This window comes from Notamacropus eugenii, chromosome 3, assembly GCF_028372415.1.
Source record: "Notamacropus eugenii isolate mMacEug1 chromosome 3, mMacEug1.pri_v2, whole genome shotgun sequence".
NCBI classification, from domain to species: Eukaryota; Metazoa; Chordata; class Mammalia; order Diprotodontia; family Macropodidae; genus Notamacropus; species Notamacropus eugenii.
The window spans coordinates 485,658,412-485,680,438 of NC_092874.1; the positions used below are offsets into that span (position 1 = coordinate 485,658,412).

The window sequence follows — 22,027 nt, forward strand, 5'->3', positions numbered from 1 at the left end:
TTGTTCCCCTCTCCTCCCACCAGGGAAGTGCTTACTTTCTGGCTTCACCCTGCTCTGGTTATACCTGCTACACTTTCTCTCTGGCACTTTCTTTCCCCCAGTGGCACAAGCATTCCAGGGTCTTTTCTGGGTCTGGGCCATCTCAGCCGAACAGCCCTGTCCTGCAAGGCCCTGGATCACCCCTCAGAACAGGGGGAGGGGGCCACTGGAGAGAGTCTTTGGCCTTGTCTTTGGAGAAGCGGTGTTTCTAGAATGAGGAAGGGGATGCTTCGCTCTCTGCTGTGGTCAGACCACTAACGGAGGTTGAGAACATTTTAGGAAGTTCACTATCAGCCAGTTGAGGGGAACAAGGTGGCCGGCCAGGTTCTTGAGGGAACTGGAGAACAAGCGTGGTGAGACCAGCTACTATGGAGCCTGGCCTGAATTTACTACTTAGCGTCTGTGTAACCAGGGAGAAGCTGGTTTCCCTCTCTGAGAGTCCCTTTTCTCAGCTGTCAATGACAGAGTGGAATGGGTTACCTCAGGGGTCACCCAGTTCTAAGGAGATGACAAGATTTATGAACATGGGTGTTTAGACTAGAGAAAGAAGTTTGGGGTGAGGGTGTGTGAGTGTGTGTGAGTGTGTGAGTATATGAGTGTGTTTGTGAGTCTGTGTGAGTGTGTGCATGTGTATGAGTGCACGTGAGTGTGTGTGTTTGTGAGTCTGTGTGTGTGCATATGTGAGTGTGCACGAGAGTGTGTGTGTATGTGTGCTGGGCAGGCCTTGGTCGCTGTCCATCCCCAGAAGTGCTCTTTTGGGTAAGAGGGATCAGGACCCCCACAGATAGACGGACAGACGAGCCGCTCCGTCCTTGCCCCCCAGCCTGATTGCTTCCCGGACCATTAGGGAGCCGAGGACCCCGTAGCGCCCTCCCAGACCTGGGCTCCTTTTGCCCGTCTGTGCGCTCTCCGCGCGCTCTCCCAGGACCCCGGACAGTGCAGCCCGCCTGGGCTCCTGCCCCCTGGCTCCACCCCCGCTTCCTTTCCCCGCCTCCAGCGCGGTAGGCCCTGCCCCTCCCTGTCAAGGCTGACCGGGCGGAGCGGGGTGGGACAGACGAGGAACAGACGAGGGCCAGCCCAGGCTGCAGGTGCCAGGACCAGCCGCCGGCTCTCCGGCTGCGGGCGCATCCCCTCATCATGCAATGCCTGGGCTGGCGCCCCTCGCACAGCCGCTCCCGAGAGGTCTTCCTGCGGGAGCACAACTGGCAGGTGGCAGCGCTCAACTGCCAGAGGTTGGGTGAGTGGGGTGGTCCCGGACTGGGAGGGACGGGCTGGAGCTGGAGCTGGGCTGGGTGGGGCGGACCGACGGGTGCGAGAGCAGGCGAGCGCGGCCGCTCCTGGCAGGAGAGGGCAGATCCCTTCCGCCCACCCCTCCGGAGTCCTCCCGGTGATCTGGCTGGCGCTCGGGGCAGTGCGTCCGCCTAACTTGGGAAGGGTGCATGCTGGAGGGCGGGGGGCGCTGCCGAGGCGGAGTGGGGCACCCCTGCGGGTCTGGGAGCCTCCGGGGCTGCGAGCTGGGGCCCTGCCGTGGGAAGAAGGGCGTTCAGGAGACCCCTTACCCCGCCCCCAAGCCAGGACACCCAGGTTCCTGCCCAGCTCTGCCACTTCCCCACTGGGCACTGCCAACAGGTCCCTTGGCGGTCTGGAGCCAGCTGGCCATCTGGGACCTTAGAGGAGATAATGGATGCACAACATGGAAACATCTGTACGCGTCTTGGGACAACTGCATGTGCCTGCGGGTGCATCTCTTCGTGGCCCAGTAGGGGATTTGGGTTGGTTGGAGGAAAGTAGAGAGGATTAATCCCGAAGCCTTCTCTTTGACTCCAGTTTAGGAGGGCTGGCCAGGAGGGTATCAGGGAGGCCGTGTGGATGTGGGTGTGTGCATGCATGTTTGCGTTATGAATGCAGTGGGACTCTGGGAATCCATCCCCTGTGTACATGGCTCCCTGAGCCTACTGCCTGGGCCCAGATCGAATGACTCCATTTCCAGGGCTCACTATTTCCATCATGAGCTAAGAGGGAGAGAGACCTGGCCCCAGGCTCAGAGAGTCGGGGACCTGAAGCTTCTTGTCAAGTGTGGGAGGCCCAGGAGGAGGGTGCCTGGCTGAGGTGTTATTAGAGAGGTCAGCAATGGGGAGAGGTACAGTTAATGCCACTTCATAGCCTCAGCAGGAAGGAGGGCGCCTACCTTTCCTTCTGAGTGAGGGGGAGACCAGGTCAAGCACCCCACCCTTCCAGAAGGGACCTAGTCTGCTCTGCTCTATGTACTGAGGTTCCTCAAGAAGTATTTGTGGCTCGATGCATTCTGCCACCATAAGACCGGAGATTTGGGACTGGGAGAGGCAGCAGATGAGATAACTGCTGGAAACACACCTCCGGAAGGTTCTGTGTAGTGATAATGATAGTTAACATTTATATGGGACTCACTCTATGCCAGGTGCTGTGCTGGGCACTTCACAAGTATCTCATCTGATCCTCACAACAACCCTGAGAGGTAAGCATTGTCATTATCCCCATTTTACAGGTGAGGAAACTAAGGCAAACAGAGGGGAAGTGATTTTCTCAGGTTCACACAACTAGTAAGTGTCTGAGGTTGGATTGGAACTCAGGCCTTTCGGACTCCAGGCCCAGGCCCTATCCATCTTGCCACCTAGCTGCCCCAGCCCTTATATAAATGCCAGCTGACTTAGTAATGCCAACGTATTACTGTCTAGCTCAAGTCACTCATTTTACAGTTGAGGACACTGAGACCCAAAAAGGTTATAGTGCCATGAGTCAGTGGTAGACCTGACTCCAAATCCTGAGTTCACTGAACCATACTACCTCCCCTGACTACAGAGCCCTGGCTGGGGCCAGGGAGCAGCTTTTCACCAATTGGTTAGTCAATTAGTAATTACTGATGTTCCTTTTCATCTCCCCCAGCTCTGCTCCTTTAGGGTAGGGGAGGAGGAGGTAGAGGACGGAGGTTTAGTCTAGTGGAGGAGGCTGACCCACTGGGAACAATTGGAAGACCATGGCAGGCCTGGCTGATCTCTGGGGCTGTCAGTAAAGATTCAGAGTTCCTAGGAATAAAGCGGAAACTGAGTCTCAGAGAGGTTCTAAATTGGCCCAAGTCACAAGGTGAGCCTGAAAGCCAGGGATTATCCCTCTTTTCTTTCCCATTTTCCTCCTCTCTCATTTCGGCCTCTTCTTAGTATGAGTCTCAAAGCAGGGGAGGTCAGGGAGCAGGGAATGTCCCTTACCCTTCTACAGCCTGGGGGAGGTAGCAGTGCCCTATGGGGGCTCCCTGTGGCTTGGTTTGCAGGAGGAGGATGGACTGCTTTGTTGGTCGGTGCCCTCATTCCTATTTCTATGGCCTTGGGATTCCCTTATCTCTCTGCAGCAGATTAGTTCCTGTAAACCAATGGGGAAGGGGGAGGGGTAGGGAGAGTGTTCCCAGCTCTAGGGGGTGGGGTAGGGGCTCATCCCAGTGCATCTGAATGGTATTGCCCATGCTCAGCACCGACTTCACCCGGGCAGCAGCTGGGCAGACAGCTGGCAGGTGTGAACAGATAGGCTTTCTGATCTGGGGGGCAGGGGTGAGAGGAGAGGGCTCTGATGTCCCATCTGCTCCCAGGCCTGCTTGGTAAAGTATGTCATTCCCTGCTAGGGGTTCTGCTGCCCGGTGCCGCTGGACTTCCCTCCTCTTTATACTTAGCAGTAGCATTATGGAAGTCAAGAGACTTTTCCAGGGAATTCTTTAAGGCCCAAACTCCTTTTCGCGTGAGGGCAGCTGGTAGCTCCTCTGGGCAGAGCTGGTCTATGGCCAGTCTTGCTGATTCGGGGCTGCTGGGCTCCGCCAGCCTCGAAGGCAGTCAAGTTCCAAGGTCAAGGAAGATAGATTGATCATCTCTGCCCTGGGACTTCCTCATATGAGGACTGGGTGTGGGAAGTGGGAATACTTCATGAAGACAAGACTCTGGGTCAGAAGGTTACTGGAGTGCGGCCACAGGGCTTGTGGAACTGTCAGCGTGAGCATTCACACACCAGAAATCTGCAAATGCTCCAAATGGTGTCAGATCTATTGAGTGTTTGATTGTCTGTTCTTCAGAACGTGAGGAAGTATTCATAATGCTGACTAAGCTGGAGGATGTCCTGTATACATTTTTTGGAGAGCCGATTATTAAACACTTCCAAGCTTGCCCTTGAGTCTGAGAGCACACCAGAGGGAAGATGCAAGAGGAGGGGGATATTGCAGAAAGACAGTTTGAGGATCCCCAAGCTGGCTGGTAAATGGAGGGCTGGAAGGCCCTTTAGACGGCAGGCCTGATTTGACAGACAAGGAAATGGAGGCCAGTGAGGGGAGCAAGATGACTTCTTTTCTGGAAAGGTAGAGTGAGGATTTTTTTTTCAGACACAGTTCGAACTAGACAGCTCCAAGGTCCTTTCCAGCTCACAAAAGTGTGTGATTCTGGTCCCTGGGAGAGATAGATTCTTTCAGCTCCCATTTAATTAGCATTTCAGAGCTAGAAGTCCAGAGGCATAGAGATCGGCAGCCTAATCACTTTTGACTATTGGGGAAACTGAGGCTCAGGAAAGGGGAAGGACTGGCTCCAAGTCCCTGCAAGAGGCGGTCTTGGTTGACCAAGAGCAACCATGAGAATGGGGAAGTCTCTCTGGCTCCAGGTTGGGTCTAGGCCGCCAGCTCCTCCCCATCTCTTATCTCTCCCTGAGGGGAACGGGATGGTTCCAGCCCTTCCCTGGAGGAAGGAAAGGCTTCAGAGATAAAACCTAGTGCCCGGCTGAGATTGGAGCTATTTCCTCTGGGAATGACCCCTCCCTGCCCCCACCCCAGCCCCTCTCCCACCTGGACCAGTTGGTCAGGGCTTCTCACCTCTGCCCTTTGGAGTCCTGGCCTTCCTTCCCAGGCCTCCCTCTTCTGTTCTTCTGTGAAGTCAGAGAGTTAGAGCAGGAAGGAACCTCGGGGACCATCCAGTCCAACCTGCTTTGTTTTACAGATGAGGAAACTGAGGCCTGGAGGTGAGGTCATCCAGGAAGGGGGTTGCTAAGCTAAGATTTGAGTTCTGGTTTTCTGTCTGACTCTGGACCTTGCTGCCTCTCCCACCCTCTGTGAAGGCTGAGCCCCTGATGGAAGGAAATGTTTTGTTTTTCTTTCCTTTTCTAAAGGAAGAATGTATTCATTTTGTTTCTTCCACCTTTCAAAATATAAGCACCAGAGGCTGTACTTTGGTTAGGTTATCCAAGGCACCAGATAGTGTGTGTTGTCACTGTTCGGTTATCTTAGCCTGACTCTTTGTGAACTCTTTTTGAGGTCTTTCTTGGAGGGCTTTGCCATTTCCTTCTCTAGATCATTTTACAGATGAAGAAAGTGAGGCAAATGGGGTGAAGTGACTTGCCCAGGGTCAGCCAGCTGGGAAGTCTCTGAGGCCAGACTGACATTCCACCTAGCTGCTCCACTAAGTGTCTACTAGGTGTCAAATCCCTGGGCAGCTAGGTGCTTGCTGGGTTGGACTGGTTGCTCTCCTAGGCCTTCAGCAATAGACCCTCATGTGTCACAGTCAGAGCTATGTGATGAGCACGGCCTGACAAGCAGGTGAGACTGGACCGAGTCAGTGCCTGAACGAAAAAGCACAATGGAACCAGCCTTGACCTAATGAAAGGAGCAAGGTTTGTTTGTCCTTCTCTGGCTGCCTGTAAACGAGCCCCAGCTCCCTCCTGCAGGAACTCATTCACTCTGAGAGGTTAGGGTGAATATGTGACATACGGGAAGACCATGGGACTGGGAGTCAGGAAAACTGCCTGACTTTATTAGCTCTGGGGCTTTCTCTGCCTCAGTTTCCTCATCTGTAAAATGAGGAGGTTGGGATTGATGGCCTGAAGGGCCTTGTTCAGCTCTTGGTCTAAGGGTCCTATATTCTTCATTTAAAGGTTTAGAGGTTAAGAGGGGTCTACGCTTTGTAACCTCACTGTTCCTTCAGGGGTGGAGCCTCAGTGGAATGGAGGCTCTTTGAGGGCAGGGATTAGGCCATATTTAAATTTTTGTATCATTGGGTAAATCTTTGTTGAAATGAACTGAAGCTGTAATGAGGCTTGTGAAAGGGGAAGGTCCTCTACAGGAGGGGGTGCTGTCTGGGCACCTTTGGGAGTGGCCAAGCCAGGCCTTCCTCCCCCCACCACACACACACTCCACTTTCCCTAATGATTCAGGTTGAAACAGATGTTTGTGAAACCCTTTCCAAGGCTAAGGTCTGTAAATGTGCATTGGTATCCTTTCTGAGCCTGCTGGAATAGCCCCCACCCAGTACCACCCACATCCCTGGATCCTCTTTTTTTTCATTCCTAAAATTTACAAAAGGCAAACATTAGCAGATGATAGGTTATTGTCTTACAATAGTCCCATGAGGTAGATTGTCCCCACTTTAAAGATGAGAAAGCTGAGTTCAGTGACTTACCCAAGGTCAAACAGTGAGTAAAATCTCTGAGGTAGGATGAAAGGGGGGTGTGAGTTCTGGGATGTTTGCTTAAGGGGAGGGGATGACAGAGTCCAACCAATAGTTTCTTTAGGGTGTTTGTAGACAATGGGAAGGAGAGATGAAAAAGGAGAGGGTGGTGGGCTTCAAGGGAGGAGTTTGCCTTGACCAGAAGGGCCCCCACCTCCTTTGAGAAACTGAAGAGAGTGGAGGCCTTGCCAGGGGAGGGAAGATGCCAGCCCTCATTGCCAGTGGTCCCGTCAGGAAGAGAGAGGCTGTGCAATGACCATGAAATGGAAGGACTTGGTGCTCCAACCAGCACAAGGACCAAGTGTGGACCCTCAGTAACCCTCAGTAACCCTCAGCCTGTCCACAGCCCTACAGAACCTGCCCCCTGTGTCCTCCTGCCAGGCCCTCTTCCATCCAGGGACCCTTCCTCCTTCTCTGGCCATCTCTCTGATCATCCCTCCCCCCCAGACCTGCACCAATCTTCCTTCTCCATTCTGACCACTGACTTGCAGGCTTCCTTGAAGTCTGAAATCCCACCTTCCTCCGTCCCCCGCTAATCCTCATCTCTTTCTTTTTTCTGTAGCTTGTTTGATGGATTTCTTTGCTTAATCTCTCCCCCATTGGACTGGGAGCTCCTTGAGGACAGGGACTGTCTTTTGCCTCTTTTTGTATCCCTGGTGCTTAGCACAGGGCCTGGAACCTAGTAGGTGGTTAATAAATGTTTACTGACCTACTGATTGAAGGATCATCTACTTCTTAGAGGAAAAGTGGTGAACTAGGGGTGCAGAATAAGGCATACATTTTCAAGGGTGGCCAAAGAATGAATTTGTTTTGCTTAATTATGTGTGTTTTAAGGGAGGACTTTTATTGGGAGGCGGAGTCAGCAGTTAGGGTGGAGGGTTATGGGTAACAATAAAAAGGAAAAAGCAGAAAAGAATGTCAAAGAAACTTAAAAACTATGGAAGAGAAGAGGGATAGGGCGAGTGAGGCAACGCAGGGCTTGCAGCAGGGAGCGTAACACTGGACTTTGTGGTCATTGTAGTGTTCAATATTACCTATTAATTGAATACGTCATTACATATTAATAATTTAAATTTATTTACTATATAATTTTAAAATGAGTTTGTATGGAGTAGTCATTCTGTACACAATCCTCTTTTCCTATTCTTTTTGTATGGAAATGTTCATGTGTGTTGCCAAATATATCACAAAAAAAGATGAATGGGAGGCTGAGAGGGAGTCAGGCAGGGCTCAGAAATGGGGAGGAGTTCCCAGAGTCACATAGAAATCGGAGAAATCAGAGATTTCGGGGCACATGTGAAGGTGATGTTGACTGGACTCTGAGCTGGTGAATCTCATCAGCCTGACCTCATGGCTGCGCCTGGCAGCTTGGGAGTCACAGTAGAGAGGGTCAGTGGTGGGGACCTCAGGCTGAGGATGAGCTCAGCCCCAACAATGGAAGGATGAATGACTCTTGAGTGTTGAAGGGCCTGGCAATAGGAGCAAGGCTTTAAAAGGAGGGAAGTGAAGTCAGAGCAGGGCTAAAATATGCTGGGAGGACAGTGAAGGTTTGAGAGTCTGATAGTCATGGAAGGAGGTGAGAGCAGGTGCCTGAGGAGTGGAGGAGGGGAAGAAAAGTGGGAGGGATGGAAGGAGGAAAGCTAGCCAACCTCTGGGCAGGGCAGCAGGTGTGGTCATCCTGGCGGTGACTTTAGGAGCTTGGGAATTAAAGAGGAGGTCATGGGATGATAGGAATGTGAATAATGAGGTTACCAAAGATAGGGGCAGAGCTGGGGTAAACAGAAAAGTGGTGGCTGTTATCCACAGCCACCACTCTTCAGCTCTTCATGACCCCATTGGGGGTTTTCTTGGCAGAAATACTGAGTATTTGCCATTTCCTTTTCCAGCTCATTTTACAGATGAGGAAACTGAGGCAAAAGGGTGAAGTGATTTGCCTAGGGTCCCACAACTAGTGACTGTCTGAGGCCAGATTGGAACTCAGGAAGAGTCTTCCTGTCTCTAGGCCTAGTGCTCTATGGACTGTGCCACCCTTAGAAAGGCCATGCCCAGATACTGCACTTCCTTGAGGAATTGGGGAGAGTGAGTGACCTGAAGGAAAACACATGACAGAGACAAAAATACAGACAGTAACATCGTCAAGCATCTAAAAGTCCTGCAAGAGTGTTGAGGCTGGGCTGGGTGGGAGCAGGGAGTGGCACCTCCTCCTGGCCCCGGGAGTGGAAAGGGTTGGGAGGCGAGAGAAGGGGGCAAAGGATGAGGTGTTTTCATGGGAACGTCGGCTGTCTGAAACTAGAAGGGATGGAAAGCCTGTAGGAGGAAAATACAAGGAAGAAGGGTGGGGAATCTCTCTCTCTCTCTCTCTCTCTCTCTCTCTCACACACACACACACACACACACACACACACACACATATATACTCACACACACACTCTTACTCACACTCATATATACATTCACACACACATACACTGACACACACACTCTTACACTCACCTACACACACACACACACACACACACACACACACACTCATCCTCACTCACACACGTGCACACACACACATACACTCTCAAGTCTCCGGTCCTTGGGTGCCAAACTGAGGGCTCCTCCCACTGCATCTCTTCGAACACTCCCTTCACCCTTTGCTCTTCATTTCACGTTAGTCACAAATCCGACCAGTTCATAACCCGCCCCATTCTAAAGTGGCTCCCTAGGGTTCCTGAGTCAATCTCAGATCTTTCTGCTTAGCATTCATGCCCCTTCTTGTCCTATGAACCTCCCCTTCTCAGCCCTAGCTGACATTATTCCTCTTGAGATCCCCCATGCTGCAACCAAACCATGTGATACACCATTTTTGGGATACACTCCGTACTTTCCTTCCTCCATACCTTTGTTCATGCAGTTCCTGATGTCTGGAATAATGTCTTTCTCCTCCTTTACCTGTCAAATCCCTGCCCGTCCTTTAAAGCTCCACTCAAACAGCAGACAGCCTTTTCTGACACCCCTCCCTAGTGGGTAACAAACCTTCCCTCTCAGATCATACAAAGTACTTTGTACCTCTTTGGTGTATTTAGGAATATTTTGTGTTAGAACTGTATGTGCGTGCACGTGTGTGTGTATACGTGTGTGCGTGTACGTGCGTGCATGTGCGTGCGTGTATGTGATAGCTCCCTTCCAGATCATAAGCCCCATGAGGACAGGGGGACTGGCTTTTCCAAACTTTGAATGAATGGTCCGCACACACGTGGCATTTATTGTGTATTTGTTGAACTGAACAGAATGGAAAGAGATAGAAATGAATGAAGAAGGAGCAGGTTTGTGAGAATATTGAGTGAGCCTTGGACAAGCTAAGTGTGAGGACCTCTGCGTGGGAATCCCCTAAGACCAGACAGAAATCCAGGCGTGGAACTGGAGAAGAGGATTAGCCCTAGCGGCTCTGGCAGCCATGTGCATACAGGGGGAGAGGGGCACAGGAGGACAGAACTGGCGAGCCAGCCGCCTCCAGTCAGAAGCCCTGGACTGAGTGCCCCATCTGACAATTCCCTCACCCACCCAACCCCTTTGGGCCTGGCTTTATTGGAGAACCTGAGGGGGCTCCTCAGCTGCACGATGTTTAGTCATCCACCGTGGTGGAGGGAGATCTTTCTGGATTTAGGCACAGACCCTTAACAGAAAGTCCTAAAGAGAGATCTCACTTGAAGCCTGGAGGGTGTACAAGAATCTCACAGTAGGGTTATTACCATGGAGGGCCATAGGTCAAATGCCAACACTGAGGGGAGGACTTGGAGGTGGACATTTGGCTGGGATCCCACTGTCAGCTCCAGGGGTGGAGTGAGGGTGCAGGACCTGGGCAGCGAGGAGCATGGGGCTGGAGCCAGCCCTGGAGGAAGTGCTGGGGCGGGACAGGGACATCCACAGAGGGTGGTTGAAGGACCAGGTGAAGAGACTGTGCACTAATCCTGCCTTCAATCTCCACCCTGCCCCAGGTCTACAGGATGATGGTGACTTGAAGTTTCTGCTGAAAGGTTCCCAGCTCCAGAAAGTCAAGTCCAGCTCATGGCGGAAAGACAGATTCTACAAGCTACAGGAAGATTGCAAGACCATCTGGCAGGAGTCCAAGAAAATGATGCGTTCTCCAGAGTCCCAGATCTGTGAGTGAAGATTGGTTCAACTGGGAGGGGCAGGGTTGGGCAGGGCAGGACTGGGTAGTGCCAAGTTGGGCAGTGCAGGGCTAGGCTGTACTGAGTTGGGCTGGGATAAACTGGATTGGGCAGGACTAGACTGGGCTGGGCTGGGTAGGGCTGGGTAGGGCTGGGATAGGCTGGGTTGGGCTGGGCTGGGCTAGGCTGGACTAGTCTGGGCTGGGCTGGGTTGGGCTGGGCTGGGTAGGGCTGGGTAGGTCTGGGATAGGCTGGGTTGGGCTGGGCTGGGCTGGGTTGGTCTGGGCTGGGCTGGGCAGGGCAGGGCTGGGCTGGGCTGGGTTGGGTTGGGCTGGTTGGGCTGGATTGGGTTGGGCTGGGCTGGGCTGGGCAGGGCAGGGCAGGGCAGGGTTGGGTAAGTGCAAGATTGGGCTGGGCTGGGCAGGGCTGGGTAAGTGCTAGGTTGGGCTAGGGCATGGCTAAGCTGGACTTGAATGAGTTGGGCTGGGCTGGGCTGGGCTGGATTTGACTAGGCTGGGCTGGATAGGTCTGGCTGGGCTGACCTGGGCAGGCTTTCTCTTGGGGGCTCTACCAGATCAAGCATGCTTGCTTATAGGATCTGGCAGGCTGTCTGTGGAATCTCTTCTATGGAAGGGGCATAGGCTGAGCACTAGGGGAGGTGAAGAGAGAGGAGAGGGTGGACAACTTCAGTGGAATGAGGAAACTGGGCTTCTGCCCTTGGAACCATAGCTGATGGGAAAGGGATAGCAAAAAGGAGGAAAGAAGGTCGAACCTCCAAACCATAGGCCAGTGAGTATCACTTGGCTTCTGGTTCATTCTAGAGGGGACCACACTGATCAGGAGAAGCTGTGATCACGTGGCACCAGGTTGGGTCTAGTCACCACTCAGCCCCAGTGGCAGTGCTCACCCCATGCTGCTCCCTTCTGCCAGTCTGAATGTATCTGGGATGTTCTGTTTTAGATGGCCCTCCTCACCCCCTTAGGCTACAAGCTGCTTGAGGGCAGGGGCTTTCCTTTATATTCCCCACTGCCTGGCATACAACCTGCCCTTGGTGAATGCTTGTTGACTGATCAAGAACAGTTGTTGCCAGACTCATCTCATTTCCCTTTTGGGGGAAACAGCCTCTTACTGCTTGAGACCTGGAAGAGACTGGAGTGAGGATTTCAGCAGAGCATTTGATGGAGTCTCACAGTCCCTGCAAAGGCCTGAATGAAAGGGTAGTTAATGGAATTTGGAGGTGACTCAGAAGTGGTGATGATGGACCCAGCACCAGCCTGGGGAGAAGAATGATGCCTGGGGTTTAGGTTGAGAACTGGAAAAGACAACCCCCCCCCTTTACATAGATAAGGAAACTGAGGCTGAGAGAGATCATGAGGTCATGGAAGTAGTGCTAGAATGGACGTAGGGGCTGGTGATCTACTGCGACTTTTACAGATAAGCCTCAAGGTCATAGGATGGTAGAGTCTAAGCTGAGGGAAGCTTTAGAGGCCATTTAGGCCATGCCCTTCACGAAATCCAAGGAATGATGGGACTTGCTCAGGTCATAGAGACAGACCTGGGATTCCAACCCAAGTCCTCTAAAGTCCTACTACACCAGCCTGTGTCCCAAGCCCTGGGCACCTCTGTGTCCTCCTCATCCCTGCAGGGTTTGGCTCTGAGGGTGGAGAAGATACAATGCTCTGGACCCACTGCTACCTCCTGATCAGCCCTGCCCAGCCAGGACCCACCCTGTGTGCCAGGTGACAGGTTGAGTCAGCAGGACAACATGCCCTGGCTGGGTGGTGGAATGTGTAGAGAAGTCACAGAATACAGAACCCTGGGCCACAGAAGGTGCAGCTTTGAGGCCAGGGCAGCTGGCTTCCAGCCCAAAGGAGAAGAGTGAAGCCTGGGGGCTAGGGATGGGGTGGGAAGGAAGTGTTAGCCCAGAGTCTCGGGGCTTCTGGCTCCCTAAGCAGAGGGGTGAGATTAGGGTAGAGCCTGCCAGCTCTGAAGGGAAGGTCAGGGGGTACATTGGGGTACAAGGAGATCCAGAGGCCTATCTGTCTTCTCCCTCCCCTAGTCTGCCCCCATACTTACCCATAAACCCAGACAAATACTGACAAGGTTGGGAAGGGAAAGCTGTCTGGCTTCTGGCATGTACAGGTGCAAAGGGCAGAGGGCTGTCAATCCTGGAGAGCTGGCCCCTCCCAGTGGGCAGGTCCTGCTTCAGTCCCTCTCCCCAACTGCTCCCCCCATCTTCTAATACCTGGGGCAACTTCAGAGATATCACCCCTTAGATATTACCCGGGGCTCCTGCCTTCCCTTCCCCACCAGATTGGACTCCCCTTTCCAGTCCCTCCCCTGCCAGTTTAAGGCTTCCAAGTATAGTGTCAATGGAGAGGAGAGAAGAGGGAGTGCCTCAGTGACTTGATCTGAGCAATGGGCTTCAGACCCCTGGCCTAGCTGCAATTAGGCTCTTGGATCTTGCCAAAGCTGGGAGTTCCCAGAGAGACTAATTTGGGGAATTAGGCAAAGGAAGGTAGAGGAGAGGCAGGGCTGGACCAAGCAGGGCAACCTCCCTGAGCCCCAAGTCATGGTGGGATGGACAGAAGGAATGCAGAAAAAAAATCAGAATTGGAAGGAGGGCCACAGTCCTGAGAGCTCTAAAAGCTGAACCTGCCCTTTCAAGGTTATGTATCACTCCCTTGAGAGGTACATGTTTAAAAATGGAAGGAGTCTTATTTTTTATTTTTTTATTTTTTTAATTTAATTTTTTTATTTTTTTAATGTTTAACAATCACTGCCATACAATTGCGATTTTATCCCTCCCCACCCACCCCCCACTACCTCCCTCCCTCCCCACGACTGCATACAATTCTGTATAGATTCTACATATACTTTCCTATTGAGTATATTTTCACTATAGTCATGCTATGTAGTCAGACTAAGATAAATGAAAGAATCCGTATAACAAATCAGAACATGATACACAAACAGATACACATACACAAACATGATCTGCTACATTATGTGAGTGACTTCCATATTTCTCTCTCTGAGTGTGGAAGGCATTTTGCCTTGAGGTCCACCATTGGGATTTTTTTTTTTTTCAGAAGTTCTTGTGTTATTACAAAAATCTAAGTCTACCAGAAAAAACTCTCACACACTGTGGTTGTTGCTGTGCATAAAGTTCTCCTGGTTCTGCTCCTTTCACTCAGCATCAGGTAAATGGAAGGAGTCTTATGGGAGTGGGTGATGAGGCCCACTCCTGGAACACTCATGTCTAGCAGGCACATCTGCCTGTTTTATGGTCAGTTTGCTGGGTCAAGGCTAAAAGTCAACGCTCATGGAATCCTCAACCCTGGGCTGGAAAAGACCTAGGTGATCATGGGGATCCTCAACCTTGGGTTGGAAGAGACCTCAGTGATCATGGGATCCTCAATCTTGGGCTGGAAGAGACCTAGCTGATGGTGGGGATCCTCAACCTCAAGCTGGAAGAGACCTAGGTGATTGTGGGGGTCCTTGACTTTGGGCTGGAAGAGTCCTCAGAGTCCATCTCATCCTACCCCTCACTTTACAGATGAGGAAACTGAGGCCCAGAGAAGTGGCCTGCCCTGATGCAGCTCATTCACTCATTTCCCCAGTGCTGATTGACTAATTCCTGCAGGGTACAGAGCCCTAGACTCTCAGCTCTGGGAATTCCCAGGATCAGCCCCTACCCTTGGGGAGATTGTTGGTTGATGGGGGCCAGGGTGGTCTGGAAGGCACCCTGAGCAGCCTACATATCTAGAGGGCTTCAAGGCTTCTGAGTTCTTTCCCACATATAGTCTCTTCTGATCCGGTAAGATTAGTCATGGAGGTACTATTATCTCCATTGCACAGATGAGGAAACTGAGGCTCCCAGACAGGCAATGACTTTGCCAAGGCCAAACAGCAAGGACTCCAGCCTCAGCTGTACCTGAACACTCACCCTGCCTGGCTTTGCCAGCAGAAGTCGAGTCAAGCTAAGGCACAGAGTTGGGGAGCTGGCATCACCTCCCCTGTATCCCAAGCTCTTTCCCTAAAGAGGGAGGAGCACATCACAATGTATTCTGGGAGCACAACAAGCACATAAGCAGGAAAGATACCGTGATCCTCCAGGGAAGGTCTGCAGGGCAGGCCTCACCAGCTGAGCAGGATGTGGCTCCTCGTGCCAAAGGCGCCCAGAGCAAAGGAGCTCAGAAAGAAGGAGGACAGGGACAGAGGTGGTTAGGCCCTCCAACCCGCTGTCTGCAGTGGGGATGAGCTCCATTTCTGGCCGAGAAAGGCGTGTTACTTCACACAGCAGGGCGGTCATGTTTAGGGGCTGTGTGCACTCATACTTACATGGGAAATAGGGGATAATCGCATTTTTAGAGCACTTTCCATGTGACAACTCATGTATGTGCAGAGACCTGGTTGTTGTTTGGTCCAGCCCTTTCTGACCCCTTTGAAAGTTTTCTTGACAAAGATCCTGGAGGGCTTTGCCATTTCCTTCTCCAGGCATTTTGCAGATGAGGAAACTGAGGCCCAGCTGGGGATTCTAGTGACTTGGAGGACTCCCAAGAGAGGCGGGGGTAGGGAAAGGGGGCCCCTCTTCTTGATCTTCCCCAACCCCACCTCCCATATTCATATTCCATCATTCTGCTCTTGCGGGTGCCCATGGGTGCATCGTTCACCCTGGCCAAACTTCAGAACACCTATCTGTGGTGGGGCCAGAGAGCTGGGAGGGGTGTTGCTCTGGGAGTTCCCAGTTTAGTGACAGGGAAAAGGGGAGATTAGCAGGAGAGAATGCCTCGCCAGCCCCTCAGTTTATCACCTTCCCTGCTTCCCCTCCAGACTCATGTAAAACAAAGGAAGGCCTTATCACTTTGCCTGGGAAAACAGGGAAACAGGGCATCTGGATGCTCTCTGTGCTGGTGAGAGAGGGGGAGGGACCAGAAAGGGGGCTGCCAACAGGACAAAGCCTGTTTCAGGGGGGAGGGGGCAAGGCCTCTATTTTTTCCTTCCTGGGAAATAGAAGTGTTAAGCCTTGGGTAGGGATTGGGACCCAGTCCCTGGCACAGGGATATAGAAGAGGGTTCTGGGGCCTGAGTGGAAGGTCATTCACAAAGTCTCAGATTAGGACTCAGGATGTGCGTTTAAATATTCATCCTCCTTTATAAATCATTAGTGTATTTCTTCAGCTCCATGAACCCCATGGGTAAACCAAGTCCCAGATCGGGTGAACGTGTCTGCGGTCACTGAGTAACCCCTATGAAATGCAGGCGTTGAACAAGATGATTTCTAAGGTCTCTTCTGGTGCTAAAGCCCACGACACCTGCCCTCCGTGCTGGCCCTGTCCCCACTCTGGCACATGAACTTTGCAGGTGCGGCCCACCCACTCTGTCTCAGATTATTAGAAAATGGTGGAGAGGGGAGGCCCGATTGGCAGATTCCTCCATCTTCTTGGGTGCTCTCACTTCCAAGCACTTGACCAAGGATCCTATAAGACCCTCAAGGAGACACCCAGTAGGACAGGAGAGGCCCCCATGGCAGATGATTCCTGGCAGCCATCTCCCATATGGAAAGGGGAAGGAGATGAGTGTTCATTAAGTGCCCACGACATGCCAGGCACTGTATTTGTGGCTTTACAGTATCTTCTTGGATCTTGTTTTCATGGGCTGCACTGAAATCTCACGTGATTGGGTCAGTCCTGAGGCACTGCTGAGCACCAGGAGCTAATACCCATCTAGGAAATGGGGTCTAATCAGGGGGAATGTGTTAGCTAGTGACTTCTGAAAGCCAAGCCGGAGTGTCATAGGACTGGAGGAGGGCAAACATCCCAACTCTAAACCGAAAAAGGAAGTAGGCCTGTTTGCCATTGATTACTACCGACATTCTAGCCAGCATCGTTAGAAGGATGGTTTGTGACCATTCAGAAAGGAAGCTGCAGTTCCCCAGAGCCAGCCTGGCTTCCTCAAGGACGGGGTTGCTCACTAGACTCCTTTCCTTGGTGGGGAGAGCACTAGATTGGCTAGAGGCAGAGCCATTCAGCTGGATTACAGCAAAGCCTTGACCAAAGCCTGGCGGGGAGGTGGCAGGTGACCCAGAGGATTGTACAGGCAGGTGCATTCAGAGCTAGGTCAGTGACTGCACTCAGAGACAAGGAAGTGACCCAAGGCACTGGGCCTGGCCTTGTGCTGTTTCACATTTAAATTAGTGACTTAGTGCACTAGAACAGGTAACTCAGCAGTGTGGGATGCAACGCCGGGAGGGCTATCTAGCACGTTGGGTGGGGGGCAGAATTCAAAGTGACCCGAATAGGTGAGAGCTTTGGATCAAACCAAATGAGATGGATTTGAATAGGGATGGATATAAAGTCTTATATTTAACCACCTTCCCAAGTGCAGGATGGCAGGGGTGGCTAGCTAAAAGTCTATCTGAATGTGATCTGGGGGCTTGAGTGGACCACAAGCACGATACTCTGTGGCAGGCAGGCCCTCAGAGAGGCGTGAGGTGAGAGTTGTGCTGTCTTCTGCCCGGCTGAGGTCCCCTCTGAGAGTCCTGTGCTCAGTTCTGGGTGCCACATTTTAGAAAGGACATTGGTGACACCTGGAGGGATTAAATTCAGTTCAACAGGCATTTATTAAGTAATTACTATGTGTAACAGGCTCACTGTGGTTCAGTGGACGGAGTACTGACTTGAGTCAGAAGAGCTGTATTCAAATCCCGCCTTGGATGCATGACCTGTATGTCTTGAACAAGTCATTTTTCTTGCCTGGATCTCAGTTTCCTCCTCTGTAAAATGGGGGTTTGCATTAGATGGCATCAGAGGGCTGGGATCCCACCATTCTAGGATGGGGCCTCCTAGAAGGGGATGGAGGGACCATGAAGCAGAGGACCCAGAGGAGGAGCCAGCATCCCTCAGGGCTGTCCTTGGTCCAGGGACACTGGCTTCCTCATCCCCAGGAGCTCCTGGTGGGCCAACAGCGGCCACAGCCCTCCTCAACTTGGTCTCTCTTCTTCTGGATGAGGTAGGGGATTAAAGGGGGCACTGTCTGTGTCTGAAGAACATCAGGGAGGCTAGTGCTGCGGTTTGGAAGAGAAAACTAGAATGGTGGAGGTGGGGGAGGAAACCGATGGGGGCTTGGGGTTACTGAGTAGGAGGTGACATGGTCAGTTCTGTGCTTGGGGAGATCACTCCGGCAGCAAAGAGGGGATGGGGCAGATCCCCAGCAGCTGCTGCAGTGTTCTGGGCGTGGAGTGGTGAGGGCCTGTGCCAGGGTGGGAGCAGTGGCAGAAGAGAGGAGGGGGTGTATATAAAAGAGGTCATAAAAGTTGGATTGGGAGGCAGGGGAGTGAGAGTTGAGGGCAATGCTTGGGTTGGGGGCCTGGGTGACTGGGAAGGGATCAGTCCCCTCCTCAGTAATAGGATGTTAGGAAGAAGGTAGAGTTTGGGGGGAAAGACTTTCAGGTTAAGATTCAAAGAGAGGTTAGGGCTGGCTAAGCAGGTTTGAGAGTCAGAAACTCAGAGATGATTGAATCATGGGAGCTGAGATTACCACCTGACACAATCAGGCTTAGCAAGCATTTAGTAAGCACCTACTGTGTACTGGTCAGGGTGCTAGGGGCTGGGCATATACAATCTGTGTCTTGGGGGTTACATTCTTTTAGGGCAGAGAATCCTCCCACTGGGCTCCAAGCACACCTGGCATGGGGGGAGGAGTGGGCATTGTCTGGGCAGGAGGGCAGCTCTGTGACAGGAAAGAAGCTCCTTAGCTGGAAGAGATGCCTGCTCTCCATAGAAGCTGGATTCACTGACCATCTGGTCTTTACTGGCAGAAACAGGGTGTAGACCCTGATGACTGTGTCACTGGGCATATCTGCGAAGCTCTCCCCTTCTAACTAGGCCCTGTGGCCTCTTTTCTTGGGGCTCAGATAATTGCCCCCTTTATGGATGGAGAAACTGAGGCCAATTCGATTCCCAGGCTTCCTTCCACTTGGCTTTCAGGATTTGGGCCCTCCAAGCCTCCCTTGGGACTCATTGACTCCCTGCCTTAGATACATCGTTGCACAAAGAGTGGATACAATCTCCCTCTCTCCCTCCCTCTCTCTCTCTCTCTCTCTCTCTCTCTCTGTCTCTGTCATTCTCACTCTCACCCTCTCTCTCTATCTCTCTCCCTCTCTCTCTCTCTCCCCTTTCTTCTCCCTCTCTCTCTTCCTCACTCTCTGTCGGTTCAATGCTGGCACGTACTCAGTGAAGTTCAGGCCACTGTCTGATTCCGGTGGGTGCCCTCCCTTCCTCCTGTTCCCCATCCAACCCCTGCTGTTTTCACAGGCAGGGCCTGATGCCCCTTCAGGAGGGCCACATGGGCAGATGTCTGGACATTGTGTGTAGCCCCTCCCCTCTGCTGTGGGCTCAGCCCCCATCCCAGGGTCTGCTGATGGGAATATGGGAGCAGCCTCTACAAACAGAAGGCCCTTTGTGTAGAAGAGCCATCTGTTCCCCCTTTGTCCTGGCTTCTTCCTCCTCTCTTCCCAACTCAGAACCTGGGGAGCACAGGTCCAAACAATGTCTTGTGTCCCTTCAAGTCAGCTAAGTGAGTGGGTAGTGCTGGACCACAGTTCAAATCCAGCCTCAGATGCTTACTAGCAGGGTGACCCTGGACAAGTCACTTAACCACTGTTTACTTCAGTTTCCCCAACTGTAAAATGGATATCATACTAGCACCTCCCAGTGTTGTGAAGATCAAATAAAATTGCTTCTGTAAAGCACTTAGGAGAGGGCCTGGCACATAATAGGTATTTAATAAATACGTCTTCCCTCCCTCCTCTGTGAGGCAAGTCAAGGCTGGATAAGCAAGTGAGGTGATGACTGGGAAATAACTTTAGGAAACAAAAGCTGGGAGCAACGGGGGGTGAACACCTATAGTGAGTACCAGCTGTAGTGAACAGCTGGGAGTGAACACCTGTAGAGAGCAGCTGGGGGTGAACACCCTGGGGGGAGCACCTCAGGTATTCTAATTACTTTCCCTCCTCCCCACCCTCGGGTCTCCAGTTTCCATCGAGGACATTCAGGAGGTGCGGTGGGGCCACCAGACTGAGGGCATGGAGAAGTTTGCCCGCGATACCCCCGAACACCAGTGTTTCTCCATCATCTTCAAGGATCAGAGAAGCAACCTAGACCTCATTGCAGACTCAGAGGTGGAAGCCCAGCACTGGGTGGATGGTCTCCGCAAAATCATTGTGCACGCAGGCTCCATGAGTCAAAGGCAGAAGCTCCAGCAGTATCCTCTTAGCCGAGGGGCCACCATCTGGTAGAAGGGGGAGAGGCTGAGGGAAGGCCCAGGGACACCATTGCTACAGGTGGGGTCCTCCTGTCCCCATTCCCCATCACCCTGCCCCCTACTGGGGCACTATAGCCCAGGGGGTTGAGAGATAAGAGCTGATGGGCAGGGATGTCCCTGAGGGGCACTGTGAGGATGTTAGCCTAGGAATGGCCAAGAAATAATCAGGGTTCATGCCTATCTTGTGCAGAGCCACTAAGTAGAACCCCTGGGAGCACTCCCATGCATCTTTGCAGCTCCTGGGAAAGCCCCAGGCTGACTGAGCCCATGGGATGAGAGGGAGGGACAGTGAACAGAAGGAGACCCCGGGAGAAGGGTGGCTCCTGTCTGGATGGGCAGAATGTTGGACTAGGCTGAGAAGCAGAGAGCCTGGCAGGCCAGAGAGGTGCCCCATAAAAACTGCCATCACAAATAGCAGGTACTGAAGGTAAGACAGGGTCAGTGGCAGGAGGAGGCTGGGGCTCCCACATTGGCTCAGTCAGGTCCAACTGTGCCTACAAATAGGGGCACAAAGGCGCAGACAGCTGCCTCTTCCACCCTGGAGTTGGGAGAGCTGACTTCTAGCCAGCTGGCCAAATACAGTTTGGGGAGTCAGTGGGAGAGAGGCTCAGGTACTTCAGTGGACCTCTGAGCTGACCTGCATGGCAGCTACAGCACATACTTGTTTGGAGGGACACCTAGTCCAACTAAGGCTTGTGCGACTGACAAGCAGTGGTCCAGCCTGGTTCTCTGCTCCACCAGCCTTTGCTCTGAGACCTCCAGGCAGAGGCTCCCATAACTTCTTTAGGGCTTCCAGACATTAACCTTAAATCTGTGTGTTCTTCCCTCCACACACACCCTTCTGCTGGCTCTGTCCCTGGAACCAAACAGGAAGTGTCTGTTGGCTCTTCTAACACTTGAACACAGTTTGGGTCTTTGCTATTTACTTAGCCAGTTGCCTCAGCGCCCCCCCTACCCCCACATCATACAAACCCAGGGCCCACCCCACTTCTGCTCACCTCCTTTTCTTTCACCATGACATCATACTCTAGATAGGACGAGACCAGAGCAGAGTGCCCAGGGATTATCGCTTGCAGCCTCTCCCACAAGATCCCACTGAGCTAGCTGCCTCATTCCAATGCAACTTATGCTTGGCTTACAGCCTACAAAGACTTCTAGATCTTTTTTTCAGACTGACTGCTATCTTAATCAGGTTTCTTTCCTTCCTTCTTGTGTAGTTGAGTATTTGAACCCATGTGTAAGACTTTACATTAATTCTTATTGAACTTCATCTCATTAGGTTCAGTCTAGTACTCTAGGCTGGCAAGACTCCTTTGGATGCTCCTCTCATCTGTGGGATGGCTTTCTCGATTTTGTGTCATGAGCAAATTGGATGGGTAAACATCTGTGCCTTTCTCTAGGTCGTTAACAAAACTGTGAAAGTGCACAGACAGTACAGAGCCCTGGGGTACTCTGCTGGGGACTGCCTTCCAAGGTGACATCGAGACAACAACGACTTCTTGGGTCTAGCCAGCCATTCAGCCAGTCGTGATTCTAGTTGTATTACAGACTTGTCCATCACTTTCCATCTAGGCATCGAAGTGGTTCAGTGGACAGACCGCTGGGCCTAGAGTGAGGAAGATTTGTGCTCAGATCCAACCTGGGACACTAGCTAGCTGTGTGACCTCGACATGTCACTTAACCGCTAGCTGCCTCAGTTTACCTAACTGTAAAACAGGGATAACAATAGCACCTACTTGCTTGGGTTGTTGTGAGGATCAAATGAGGTCACTGTAAAGCATGTGGCCCAGTGCCAGGCATCCAGTAGGTGCTGCATAAATGTGTGCTGTTATTATCTGTACCATAAGAATAACACTGGACATTTTATGAAACCTTTTGCAAAAATTGAGATGAAGCAGAACCTTCCCCTTCCTCCACCAGTTCAGTTTCCTTGGCAGGGCCTGGGCTTAATGCAGCCATGCTGGATCTTTGAACCCTGGCGTGGGACAGCCAGCTTTTTAAT

General features: G+C 52.1%; 1 protein-coding gene across 7 annotated transcripts in view; it reads left to right on the forward strand.

The window, feature by feature from the left end:
* The window catches only part of PLCD1 (phospholipase C delta 1), a 49,222-nt gene that overhangs the window by 16,811 nt on the left and 10,384 nt on the right, over positions 1 to 22,027 (forward strand). For 2 of the 7 annotated variants that reach the window (XM_072599178.1, XM_072599181.1), the window contains exons 2-3: positions 10,526 to 10,690; positions 19,737 to 19,965. In XM_072599178.1, coding sequence (XP_072455279.1) covers positions 10,526 to 10,690; positions 19,737 to 19,965 — 394 coding nt within the window. Of the gene's footprint in view, positions 1 to 1,093; positions 1,277 to 1,668; positions 1,745 to 2,476; positions 2,534 to 6,841; positions 6,854 to 10,525; positions 10,691 to 19,736; positions 19,966 to 22,027 lie in introns of those variants that run through there. The other 5 variants (XM_072599180.1, XM_072599176.1, XM_072599183.1 and 2 more) reach the window with 5 other exon arrangements.